At 34.6% G+C, this 14,257-nt stretch overlaps 1 protein-coding gene across 2 annotated transcripts in view; it reads left to right on the plus strand.

The window, feature by feature from the left end:
- Window positions 1-14,257, plus strand: part of DOP1A (DOP1 leucine zipper like protein A) — a 176,311-nt gene that overhangs the window by 125,226 nt on the left and 36,828 nt on the right. For both annotated transcript variants that reach the window (XM_053710480.1, XM_053710479.1), the window contains 9 exons: window positions 1,436-1,567; window positions 3,790-3,924; window positions 4,952-5,007; window positions 5,125-5,229; window positions 8,105-8,171; window positions 11,003-11,147; window positions 11,578-11,660; window positions 11,753-11,862; window positions 12,007-12,156. In XM_053710480.1, coding sequence (XP_053566455.1) covers window positions 1,436-1,567; window positions 3,790-3,924; window positions 4,952-5,007; window positions 5,125-5,229; window positions 8,105-8,171; window positions 11,003-11,147; window positions 11,578-11,660; window positions 11,753-11,862; window positions 12,007-12,156 — 983 coding nt within the window. The remainder of the gene's footprint in view (window positions 1-1,435; window positions 1,568-3,789; window positions 3,925-4,951; window positions 5,008-5,124; window positions 5,230-8,104; window positions 8,172-11,002; window positions 11,148-11,577; window positions 11,661-11,752; window positions 11,863-12,006; window positions 12,157-14,257) is intronic.

Below are 14,257 nucleotides of genomic sequence, written 5' to 3' on the forward strand. Positions count from 1 at the left end.
TTTGTATCTTGTTTGTATATTTTAGCTATAAGTAGCTTATAAAATATTTTATATACCCCTATAGAATTTCAATATATTTTTTATTTAAATAATCTTTTCACTACTAGTGTCTTAGCCTTTTAGGAGGCGCTCTGTGTATTTATTTTTAACATTCCATAGATATTAAACTTCTATCTTGGAAAGTTCTATTTTTAGTTGCTATCTCTTCTGCTCGAAGAGTTTCTGAGCTATCTGCGTTACAATGCGACTCGCCTTATCTTATCTTCTATTCTGATAAGGTGGTTTTGCGTACCAAACCTGGATTTCTTCCTAAGGTTGTTTCAAATAAGAATATTAATCAGGAAATTGTTGTTCCTTCTCTGTGTCCTAATCCTTCTTCTAAGAAGGAGCGTTTGTTACATAACTATGACGTGGTTCGTGCCTTGAAGTTTTACTTGCAAGCGACCAAGGATTTCCGTCTAACATCTTCTCTGTTTGTTGTCTATTCTGGAAAGCGTAGGGGTCAAAAAGCTACGGCTATCTCTCTTTCTTTTTGGCTGAAAAGCATCATCCGTTTGGCATACGAGACTGCTGGACAGCAGCCTCCTGAAAGAATTACAGCTCATTCTACTAGAGCTTTTTACAAATTTGATACTTTTGCTTCTTCAGAGGCTATTTTTGGGAGAAAAGTTCTTCAAGCAGTGGTGCCTTCCGTTTAGTTATCTGTCTTGTCCCTCCCGTTCATCCGTGTTCTCTAGCTTTGGTATTGTATCCCACAAGTAAAGGATGAATCCGTGGACTCGTCGTATCTTATAGAAGAAAAGGAAATTTATGCTTACCTGATAAACTGATTTCTTCTATGATACGACGAGTCCACGGCCCTCCCTGTCAATTTAAGACAGATTATATTTTTTGATTTAAAACTTCAGTCACCTCTGCACCTTGTAGTTTCTCCTTTTTCTTCCTATACCTTCGGTCGAATGACTGGGGGGTGGAGTCAAGGGAGGAGCTATATAGACAGCTCTGCTGTGGTGCTCTTTGCCACTTCCTGTTAGCAGGAGGATAATATCCCACAAGTAAAGGATGAATCCGTGGACTCATCGTATCATAGAAGAAATCAATTTATCAGGTAAGCATAAATTTCCTTTTTTTCCTTTTAAAAAACAAAATAATAAAATGTGTATTTGTATCATGCAGTGACAGATGTTTTTCACAAACTCATATGCTGTTGGAGAGAATAGTCAAAAAAATGGAATAAAATCCCAATCCCACAGCTCTACAAGTTTTAATCATATCACTTATAGTTCTAATGGTTGATTTTATTAATATCATTGTCTGAACATTTATTCAGAACTGGAGTATACTTTTTTTTTTTGTTTGTAATAGAATCACCAAGTTTGTCTAGCACTGATAATCTGGTGAACTCTTTTTAAAAATATTATTTGTATTAAATTAGAACCTGAGACAGCAGATTTTGGAGCTTCTAGGACCTATTTCCATGAATCATGGTGTCTACTTTATGGCAGCCATTGCATTTGTGTGGAATGAAAGAAAACGAAGGAAAAACACAGAAGCAGCACGCACAAAGGTAAAAAAACAAAAAATACAGGAAAAATCCTTTTTGTGAAATCTGGAATTTTAGTCTGTTGTATGCAATTGCATTGGCATTTATGTTACCATAAATGTGTGTGTTGTATGCAGTTATAGATACAGAATTTCTTACTTACAATTCCTATAAACTTTTAAATCATTTGTACTACATGACATCTTACATATTTGTATTACTTTTCAGCTTGGTCTTATATATACTATCTCTATCTAAATACTAAAGTCCAGAACAAATGCAAAGTTTATTGCTTATCTCTCCTATGTCCCACAGGGAGTGTAATTTCTTCTGCTGGCTATGTTTACACAGCTTTTCTTTAGCCTGTACTTAAAGGGACATTATACACTAGATTTTTCTTTGCATAAATGTTTTGTAGATGATCTATTTATATAGCCCATACAGGTTTTTTTTTTTTTTTTTTTTTTAAATGGATAGTTTTGCTTATTTTTAAATAACATTGCTCTGATTTTCAGACTCCTAACCACGCCCCAAAGTTTTAGGAGAATACCAACGTATACCTACTCCAGCTTGCTCCTGTTTGTGTAAAGGGTCTTTTCATATGCAAAGGAAGGGGGAGGGTGGAGTGTCTGTTTTTCCCACTTGCAGTGGGTGTTTCAGCTACCTTTCTAACAGAGCTAAACTGGGAGCTTCTAAGTAAGTTTTTAAACTGTTTTATACTGGATTTTTGTATCAGTATCTGTGCATCTTATTCTTTATAGTAATGTCTATTACATGCAGTTACTGTATATGAAAATTGGTGTATACTGTCCCTTTAAGCATAGAAAACTTCAGTATAGGTAGGGATACCACAGGCAAAATCAACTAAAGGTAAAGGAGCTATTTGCTACAATTTAATACACTCCAGAAGGACATATGGATCATTGGGGCTTTTTACAATGAAAGTAAAAAAAAAAGGCACTTCTTATCAATATTCTATCAATGTAATATCAATGATTTAAAAAAAAAAATTTTTATTTAAATTTGATTATTATTCTTTTTTTATTGTAATAGGAATTTTTAAAATTAAATGTTTTTTAAGGAAAAATCTGTCTAAGTTTTCCTTAACACAATGCAGCCAGAGCAAAGTGTTGTAAAAGAGAACAGTCAAATATGGAGCTGCGGTGAAAAGCGACAACGCATTCATTTTTTTTTTCATCCCTACCTTCTAGCTTTTCCCGGGCTACAAAGCTATAACTCCTGAATGTAAGACGTTCTTGTGAGCAGCGGACTTTTTTTATTATTACATTTTTACCTTATTATGCAATGTTAGACCAAGAGCAAAGGAAACACGTTTTAAAAAAAATGTCTCTTGAATAAATTTAACAATTTTATTTCTTTTCTGCAGCTAATTTGAAATGCAGACTTCAACTACTGCAATATTTTATATAAAACTTTAAAAATTGTTTTAAATCAATCAGCACATTGCGTTTGAGCTGGTGCTTTAGTGTAACTGCCTAATTTAAAAAGTAATGATATCAGTATAAAAAATAAAATAATGATAAATCACAATTCAATATAAACCCAAAACGTAAAAAAATAAAATAAATAGTAAACTTTATGAATTTAGTGAAAATATATGTAAATGGATACACTGTCCCTGATTTCTCCTCGAGTTCTTCTTATGTTTCCAGCAAAATACCTCAGAAAGAAGAAACAGAGGGAGACAATAGTGTAATCCTATTAGGAGAGCCAACTGCAAAATTCAGTTTTTCATTACTCACGTGGTTCTGAGCTTTTACCGAGCTCTATAGTATTGGGGCAACGTTATGCTAGGCACACAACCAGCCACACGTGCGGCGTATCTTCAAATATATTTATTTTGTTAAAATAACACCAATTTCCTTACAGAAACATCGGGTAACAAATGGTTCATATATTGTATCGCAATCCCCAAAAATATTTTGAGGACAAAACAATGTGTCTTAATACACATATGTCCCTTCACTTGGCCCAGGATTGATAAATGATCCGACACGTTCTCCTTTCCTGGCTTTTTGAAGGATCCTTATGTAGAAAACCATGATTTAAATTGAGTCTTACTGGCCTAGTGATTTAAATCCAATCCACCATGATTTTAGGTATTGTAAAGCCCTTTAAGACATTTTATTCTTGGAATACGTGTAAGGGTATGATATGTAAGTACTCATTGCATTACCTGTGTTTGTCATAGTTACCATTTCAATAAATGTTCATTATTTGGTCAGGTAATCCCAACGGCAAGCGAAGAGCAGCTTCTGCTTGTAGAGCTGGTGCGTTCCATTAGTGTGATGAGAACAGAGACCGTCATACAGACCGTGAAGGAGGTATTAAAGCAGCCACCAGCTATAGCTAAAGACAAGGTATCTTTCTGCATTTCTCTGGTAATATCTGGGGTGTGTTGTAGACTTAGTGTAGTGAAAACTTGTACATGAGCATATATTTTCCTTTTTTAATAAAGGTGAACATTGTAAAAAAAAATCCCTAAAAGTTACTGGAAAGGACGTATTTGCTTGCTTTGTCGTTTATGTGTTTTCAAAAGAAGAAATACATTCATAGGATTTTTTAATTTAATTTAGAAAAAAAATCAGAAAACAAGGTCTTTTATCCAGCAAAGTATGATATCCTTCAAAACAAATATGTGTGTATGGAATTCAGACGGCTTTAAATATTTAAAAGAAATAAAAAACATTCTGGGTATTAAATAGCTGATAGTGTGAATTACTTGAACAATTGAAAGGACTCATTTTGAGCAACAGTTTTTTTTAACTTTCCTATTAATTAAGATAAAAAAAATTTCACTCTGTAAAAATTCTCTGCAGACCTAAAAAAAGCTTTAACTTCAAAAGGCTACATAATAAATGTTATGTGCACAATGTTTTCAGAATTAAAATGTGAAAAGGTGCCTTGTGTGTCATTGATCATTGTATATACACGGATATATGAAGGTTTCTATGACAGACTGCAGCATGCCCTCGTACTGGTGCAATTTGATTTGAATTTAATCCTGAGACATGAAACACAATTTGTTTAACACATCTGTAAGCCAATGACAAGAATCATATGTGCAGCTGCCTATTAGCAGCTAGCTCCCAGCTTCTGAGCCTAGGTATTGTTTTCAATAAAGGATACCATGAGAACGAAGCAAATTAGATAACAGAAGTGAATTGGAATGTTATTTCAAATTCTATGATCTATCTGTACCATGAAAGAACAATTTGGGGTTTCATGTCCCTTTAAGGTATATATTAACAAGTTTACAAAGCAAAGAAGTGGTCACTGTGCCATTAGTGCATTGCTGTAATTTATTTTTGATTTGGTGATCCATGGTGTTAGTAACAAGCTGTTAATTTGCTACTAATCGGTTTCCTTTGCTTTCACTCTTTTTAGAAGCATCTTTCTCTTGAGGTCTGCATGTTACAGTTCTTTTATGCCTATGTGCAGAGGTAAGATTGGCTTGAGGTTGAATTATGCCAGATACATGTTATCTTGCTTGTGACTTTCTCTATTATGTACCTTTTTTCATCTTCTGTTGTTACATTACTGTACTCTTTTTTTTGCAGGGTTCCTGTCTCCAATCTTGTAGATAGCTGGGCATCTCTTCTGACACTTCTCAAGGACTCAAACCAGCTCAATCTTCCCGCACCAGGGCAATTCCTTATACTCGGGTATGACACAAGTCTTTATCATCGTTATTATCTTATTTCTTTCATCAGATGGTGAGAGTCCACAAGCCATCACCTGTGGGATTCCCTTCCTGACCACTAGGGGGAGGCAAAAGAAACCCCAGTACACCATTGCTTTAAATTCCTCCCACTTCTCATGAATCCTAAGTCATTTTCTTTTCCCTTCTGAATAAGTCATAAGGTGAAAGTGAAGTGCAGGATCCTCTAACCAATCTGATCGCATTAACCTGTCGTTCAGAGAGGTAGACAAAGCGTTATCAGCCAGGCAGTGAGAGGTTTTTTTTTACCATTTTTTACTGTTAGCAAGTTGCTTCAGCTGAGGTAAGCACAGTGGACGAAGGCAGAAATGGACTGAGAATAAAAAGCAGCCCTATAAAAAATTTAAGGCCAGCCCTATTGTCTTTTGAGTCTGTAGAATACACACACACACATTTTTTCTCAAGGGGATTAGTGAGGTACTCCTTCCCCCCCCCCCAATATTTTTCTTTCAGATTTAAATTATATTAGTTTGTAACAAAAAACAATAATTATTATATAGGCACTCTGCAACCCAAATTTTATCCATCACTACTTTTCAGTTTGAAAATGATTGATTTGTGTGATCTGAAGACAATCAAAACATGGTCTAGAAAATAAAACTTTACAACAAATATGTATAGCTCAAAGGACAAAAGAAGAGAGGTGATATAGCTGCATGGCCTCGCCTCGCCAGCAGCACCACCCCCTTAAATTGTAGATGGCCAGCCATTCACCTGCAGCACTAGGAAATCTCCTGGTGTCCTGGTAGACCAATCCAGCCTTGGACGAAGGTGCTGATAGGTAAGTAGATCCTATGTCAGTGCATACAGGATGAACTCTTCTACTGGAAGTAGGTCTCCTGCAGCTTAGCAAGCACGGTAGAGTGAGTGCTGACAGGTAAGTAGGTACTTGCACTCAGCCCACAGGCTATTCACATGAACATGTACACATGATTCACATAGCCTGGGGACAAATTTACATACCCCAGACAACAGTAAATAAAGTTTTAGCACTTTTGGCCACTTTTACACATTTGCTTAAAACTTTAAGTCGCATAAAATACCTAGTAGCATGGAAATTCTACAATTTTGACACATTTGCCTCCTCTCTGAGGCTGATTTTGCGAGACTGCAGTGCCTGTTTAGTACCCTCTTTAACTGTTTCTCACACCCTATTTCATGGTGGTCTCATGGACTTTACAGCTTGAGTATAATTTATCCTTGCCTGGATAAATGAATACCTCATGATGGTGAGGGTCCATGAGACCTGCCCTTGTTTTTCCATAACAATTGATGGCAGTACCAGTTTGCACTTCTTTTACCCTGTATTTCCTACTTTCTTATTTTCTCCTTTTTTGGACATATGGTTGACTAAAGAATCATGGGGAAGTGGGAGAAATTAAAGCTCTGTTGTGTGGGGTGTTTTGCCTCCTCCTGTAGGACTGAACTTTAATCCCACATATGATGCCTTGTGGACTCTCACCATCATGAAATTAATTAATTTGTCAGGTAAGCATAAATTTAGTTTTTAGCCATATATAGGATTTTGACATCCTAAAGAATAGTGAATAGTTAAAATATAAGACTTCTGTAAGTCATCTATGCAAAAAAAATAGCACATCCAGGAAAATCCAGTATAGTAACTTAGGTTGAATTTTGGTTGTACTACTATGAGATGGTTCTGGCAACAAGAGTAATGCAGAGTTGTATATTTCCACGTTACATTTAAAGAAAATTACATTAAATCAGAGCAAGGCTTCAGAGTTATCAAACAAAGGGCTAGATTACGAGTGGGATGCTAACTGTTGAGCGCAAATTTAAAGGGGTTTATTGCGGCTTTTTGCGTGCATCGTTTTTTTTGCTCATATTAAAAGTTGAAAGTAAACATAAGTGCAATTGAGGTTAACGCGTGACAGGTTAGTTAACTAGAGCTCTGAGGTTGCGTTGTTTTGCGGAACAAAAAGTGTCACAAAGCACATCAAAAATACATTTAAAAGTGCACTTACACTCATAACACCATCTAATATAACTTTTTTGTGCAATGATTTTTAAAAAAAATAATTTTTAAGGGCTCACAGATATGTCTCAGATGTTAGAAAAAAAAAACAGGCAAAGGGCTTTAACATAAGTTGTGTGGGGTGTTTTGCCTCCTCCTGTAGGACTGAACTTTAATCCCACATATGATGCCTTGTGGACTCTCACCATCATGAAATTAATTAATTTGTCAGGTAAGCATAAATTTAGTTTTTAGCCATATATAGGATTTTGACATCATAAATAAATTTCTATACATTTATGCATATGTATTTATATGTTAATATACAGTATGTATTTACAGACATATACACATATGAACACATAAATACATATGTACACACACATATATAGGCAAATATATAAGTGCATTGAAACTCTTTGCAGTTAAGTAGATCAAAACATATAAAAATATGTATTTAAGAATAAATAGAACATATTCTTCTATGTGAAATGGAATGTGAAATATATTTTCATGTCAAGTTAGCGCACATGAGAATATGAGATTGGGTTTGCGCACGAGTTGGATGTTAGGGGGGTTTTCTTTCACTTTTTTTTAGCTCCTTGACCTCTATTGGGGAATAGGTTTTCGCGCGTGCAATATTCCAAGTTCAGTGTGAGAGAAAACAGTTTACTTTCAACTTGTAATAGGAGTGCAACCTGACACGCCCAATAAGTTTTTTCTAGCGCAGTTATGCTTGAGAGGGAGCGTCAAATAACACTCCATTTGTAATCTGGCCCAAAATGTTTATGAAAAAAACAAGCTTTCAATAATGTGTGTGTGTGTTTTTTTTTCTTTCTTCCAGTGTCCTTAATGAGTTTATAATGAAAAATCCAACCCTGGAGAACAAGAAAGACCAGAGAGATCTCCAGGTAAAACATTCAAATTGAAAATCCAAAAGGGACATTAAATTTATATGAAGAATTTAAAAACTAGTTTTGCATAACATTAGGTAAACCTGGTTTAAATTAGTTGATGAGAACTCAGAGAGCTCTATTTGATGATAGTTGTACACCTCCTTAAAAACAAAAAAAGTGCAATTAAACACTTTTACATTTCCTTGTAGGATAAAATAACCCAGTCACACTCCTCTCTAATGACAACGCTGCTCACAGTGCGTCTTCTGCACCTGGTTTCTAATACAACATAAATTTCTGAAAATGGTTTGCTCTTCGCGCATTTTAGGTTTTGTAAGAAAGTCTTCTTTATTGTTTAGGCAGGACTCAAGTCTTCTTTCTCCTACTTTGCTACTTGTATGCCATTCTGAATGGAGGAGAGTTGAGAAACTTTACTAGCTGTCACCGATATGTGGTGTGGTGCACTTTGTTTGTGTCATTGGGTGGCAGAAACTAGCTTTAAAGGAATAGAAGAAACTAGCTTTAAAGGAATAGTTAAGTCAGAATTAAACTTTTATGATTCAGATAGAGCATGCAATTTTAAGCAACTTTCTAATTTACTCCTATTATCAAAATTTGTTAATTCTTTTGGTATCTTTATTTGAAAAAGCAAAAATGTAAGCATAGGAGTCGGCCCATTTTTGGTTCATCACCTGGGTAGCAAATTCTAATTGGTGTCTAATTGTAGCCACCAATCAGCAAGCGCTACCCAGGTTCTGAACCAAAAATGGTCCGGCTTCTAAGCTTACATTCAAATAAAGATAGCAAGAGCATGAAGAAAAATTGATAATAGGAGTAAATTAGAAAGTTGTTTAAAATTGCATGCTCTATCTGAATCATGGAAGTTTAATTTTGACTAGACTATTCATTTAACACTGTATTTTTTTTTTTTAAGTTGTTGCTTAACACTATGATTTTAGAACTCTCTGTATGGGTATGTTTCCACTTAAAAAAAAATATTACCACTAATTCAAGCTTTTAATATCTGAGTTTCTGATGTATTCCCAATCCACCTTCTCAAGATACTTTGTAGTATCTTTCATGCCTCTGATTGGATTTCTTAAACCTCTTTTCCTCCAGCCTTAAATTGTAACCTCTGGTAACAAACAATTGCTTTGGAATAAACCAAGCTTCCTCTAACTCTGTATATGGGCTTTGACTATATTTTTATAAAGTAATTATATCACCTATTAGTTTTGTGGCCCTCCTCTGAACTTTTTCTAATTCTGCAATGTCTTTTTTTTAAATTGTTCCCCAGAACTGCACTTTATATTCAAGGTGAGGTTTTACCAGGGATTTATATAGTGACATGCTTTCCTCTTTTGCATCAATGCCTTTTTTAATATAAGCTAGTATATTATTAGCCTTCAAAGCCACTTATCTGTATTACACACTCATTCTTAGCTTGTTATCTATAAGTATGCCAAAATACCTTTGCTCCTCTGTTTTGCCAAGTCTAGTCTCATTTAAGTAACAGACTGCCTGCATATTTTTATTCCCAAATGTAGAACCTTACATTTACCGGTACTAAATCTCATTTGCCATTTACCAGCCCAAATTCTTCAACATACAGTTTGATTTTGCACTAGCTTATGTATTTAATTCAGTCTTCTCCACTATGTCCTTCAAATAGGTCAATAGGACAGTTATATTAGCTAAAATAAAATGTGTTCCCACTTCTATTGAGATCGACTGACTGACTGATATTGATAGGCCCTGCATCAGACAACTTGTTAGCTGATCAGTGCCATATTTGACTTAGGTTGTGGAGGATATACTTTTGAAGATGTTTCTTACTCTTCCTTTTTTCCTCTTGGTAGTTCATTGTTGAGCACTGTTAGGGTGAACCAAAATAGACGGAAACTAAATCATGCTTACCAAAATGTTGCTATCTTGGCTCAGTAGCACCAAGACCTCTTCCTTATATTTGGGTTCACTGCTTTTTAAACAGCAAGGTAGCAGGATAAAATACATCCCTTTAAAAACTTTGGGTTTCTGTCCATCCTCCTTAAAAGGGAACCTTTCTTAAAGGGACACTGAACCCAAATTTTTTCTTTTGTAGTTCATATAGAGCATGCAATTGTAAGCAACTTTCTAATCTACTCCTATTATCAAATGTTCTTTATTCTCTTGGTATCTTTATTTGAAATGCAAGAATGTAAGTTTAGATGCCGGCCCATTTTTGGTGAACAACCTAGGTTGTCCTTGCTGATTGGTGGATAAATGCATCCACCAATCAAAAACTGCTGTCCAGAGTACTGAACCAGGAAAAAACTTAGATGCCTTCTTTTTCATATAAAGATAGCAAGAGAACGAAGAAAAATTGATAATAGGAGTAAATTAGAAAGTTGCTTAAAATTGCATGCTCTATCTGAATCACCAAAGATAATTTTGGGGTTCAGGGTTCCTTTAATTGGTGAGTGCTACTTAGGGAACTGAGGCGAGATACAGAAATTTTGGCAATTATTTTATTTCATTTTTCCTCTTCTATTTGTGTTGGTGCAGTGCATTATCTAAGATGTGTACATGCTACACTTTCTCCAGGTGAATATGGATTGTGTTTGGTTTTTTTTGGGGAGGGGGTGATTTAATGTAGTATTTCATTTCCCTTTCTATGTTTCTGTGTTGGGTCTGCTTTGGGATATCTCTGTCACTCTTGCATTGTCTCAAGAACCAACACATTGGAAATAACTTTTTCAATGTAAAGAGAGAAAATTTACACTCGTCTCAACTTCAGTATTTTTGTAGTAAGGTTTTGTTTTTAGCATAAATATATTTTGTTTTAATGGTTTTCTGGTTTATTTCAGGATGTGACCCATAAGATCGTAGATTCCATTGGTTCAATTGCAGGTTCATCCTTGGAACAGACTACTTGGTTAAGAAGAAATTTAGAAGTAAAGCCATCACCCAAGATAACAGTAGATGGGACTAATCTAGAGTCTGATGTTGAAGGTAGTCATTTCCATTTACACTTGATGTTTGATTTACTTAATTTAGGGAATAATTATTTGGTGAGCAACATTGTATCGTTATTGACTTCTCATGTAAACAAGTCAACCATTCCTATTTGCAATATTTAGGTAGATTAATATATTCCAGACTTGTCTTTTTAACTTTTTTCTCTTTACAGTTTTAAATTTGCATATTAATAAAAGAAAATGTTTCCTTAGTACCGTGATATTTCTAAGTATAAAATACCTATATGTTGAATGTAGCTTTCGCTTTTTTCATGCCACAATAATTTCACTGTGCTTGAGGAGGTTAGGTGAAAATTTGCAGCAGTGGGAGGGAAGGTCTGGAGATTGGGATGCAATTACATTGTGTAATGAGCTTTTTGTTCTGTAATCCGTTTTATTTTATTAGTTTGTGTTTATTGTTTCAGACATAATGCTGTCTCCAGCCATGGAAATATCACACATTACTCCTTCAGTTTACAGTGTACATGCACTAACGTTGCTGTCTGAGGTGAGATAGTCATGATATATTTTTGCGATTTTATTTTTGATAAGAAATTAGTCAGCATTTAATGATGTGTTTATTGTTTGCATTTTTAATAGGTCCTTGCTCATTTGTTGGATATGGTGTTTTACAGTGATGAGAAAGAACGTGTCATCCCTTTACTAGTAAATATCATGCACTATGTGGTACCCTATCTACGAAATCATAGGTAATATTGCACTATTTATATATATATATATCCAAAATGTGACTTTGTGTTCTGTATCTTTTATATAGCATATTATTATATATAACTACAGACAAAATTACAATGGCAAATTCTATTATATATGTAATCTATTTCTCCTTACAGTGCCCATAATGCTCCGAGCTATAAAGCCTGTGTACAGCTGCTAAGCAGCCTCAGTGGTTATCAGTATACAAGACGGACATGGAAGAAAGAAGCCTTTGACCTGTTTATGGATCAGAATTTCTTTCAGATGGATGGGTCCTGTGTTAATCAGTAAGTATTCCTTGCATTTTGTGTAGTACTCTCTAAAATGAGCGGAAATGTTGTATTTATTCCAGTAGACAGGTAATGTAAGATAATTTACTACAACACAAATACAGTGGCACCACACCGGCAACCTTTTCTTATATTGCTATTAGCTGACATAAAACCATGTTCATGTCTCCATATTTATTGTAGCAGAAAAGTTGGTGCTGTGCAGTGAGTAAATGTATTAGACAGAAAAGAGGAAGTGACCTCTCCAAAGACTGCACATATAGCACTCTAAGCCTGGACTAGAAGTGGAGAAATTGGGAAATTAAAATATAACTTTTATTGTGTATATTTAAAATAAAGCACTCAATTAAAAACAACCAAAGAATTGATGGCCTATTCCTTAATCTTCAGTAAGCCTTTGATATGTCAAAAGTATTTAGAAGGAAAATTGTATAGGTGGGAAGCTATACTTGTGATCACTATTAGCAAGGTTAATAATAGAAATGATCAATATTACAGTATTTGGCACAGTATATGCTGTAGTAATATAGAATCCTAATATACTATGGAAGTCATCATATAGAGGGTTATAATATCACTTCAAGTCAACCTGAGATGAACTCATAAATGTTCAAATAGAAAAATAGATTGTGTTAATCTATTTATTCAGGGTGTTATCTAAGGTTCACAAACAGGGATCTTAGTATCAATAGTGTGTTTGTAGTTGATTTATAACACTAATACCACTCAGTGGACATAAAGAGAGTGTTATTTATGATTATGGGATATCACTTTCTTTGTACATACAATATTATATTCCTATTGTACTAAGATTAATACTAGGTGATATAAATGCAGGACATTCAAATCACACGTGAAAACCTGTAAGTGTTTAAATACGTATTTGTGATTGTGTGATATCACTTTCTTACTGAGAATAACACCCTATTTGATTAATATTTGGATCAGTGTTTTGATATGCTTATTATGCATATATCACTTTCATACTGTGCTTAGGTTGATACGAGATCATATAGATTTCAGAGCATGCGATTTGCAAATAATACCTTGTGATTGTTTCTTTATAACATTTGCAACAGTGTTGTGTTACTTTATTTATACATGTAACATCACATTCAATTGTAGTGATGTGTTGCAGCCCATACGTTAACTCAGAATATTAGATTGGAGTGTACTGAATAGATCATACATATCAAATACAATAAACCTAATATTCAATAGATTAGATACATTAACTATGTGTTAACTTCTAAAGTACTGCAGTAGGAGACAGGTTTTGTATAACACTCATTGTAGGAAACTAGCAAGTGGGTTTGCCGTAGTAAATTAGACAGTGCCTATGTAAATTACACTGATAGTGATTCAATCTATACAACGGCTATGCCGGTTTATGTCGGGTCTGAATTTGTTGCCGCGAAAATATGGCAATTTAATACAGCCGCTTGTAGTGTTTCTGTAATATAATCAGTTGTACTGTCTATCCTCTTAGCACTTTCTAGCAGTAGTTACTATATTTATAAATAGTAGCTACAGAGTTAGCAACCCGCTAGTAGTTTGAATATTTATTTGCACAAATGTTATTAGTGAGGGTAAGTATCAAACGTACCCCCCTAAAAATCAAGTATTAATGCGTAGCTCAGATTAAATAGCCAAGATAAAGTTGCTTGCTAATAGTGTGTAGCTTTCTATTGTGTTAAAGTTTAACAATTACTCAGTGGATAATACGGTATAATTAATTCTAGTTTTCTATGTATCACTGAGATTAATTAAGTAAATATCCGCCTATACAGGCCAACAGTTCTAGGTAGAGTTTTTTTAAAAATTAATAGAGCTCCCCTAAGCTCTACAACCCCCTGACTGGTTTCGCCCGTATCGGGCTTTTTCAAATGTAATGTAAGATACGCTGCCCCTAATAGTGTGATACAATTTGTTGTTTAAAAAAAATATGCATGTTTCCTAGCAGATCAATAAGTTGTATCGACTAAACTTAAAAGTCATATTTGCCTTCTTAAGATCTTTCAGCCATGGGCGTCCATGGTTAGGGACAACAGCAAATTTTATCTGTATCAGTCTGTCACTATTAATGTGTAGTGGGTAC

This window comes from Bombina bombina, chromosome 4 (assembly GCF_027579735.1).
Source record: "Bombina bombina isolate aBomBom1 chromosome 4, aBomBom1.pri, whole genome shotgun sequence".
NCBI lineage: Eukaryota > Metazoa > Chordata > Amphibia > Anura > Bombinatoridae > Bombina > Bombina bombina.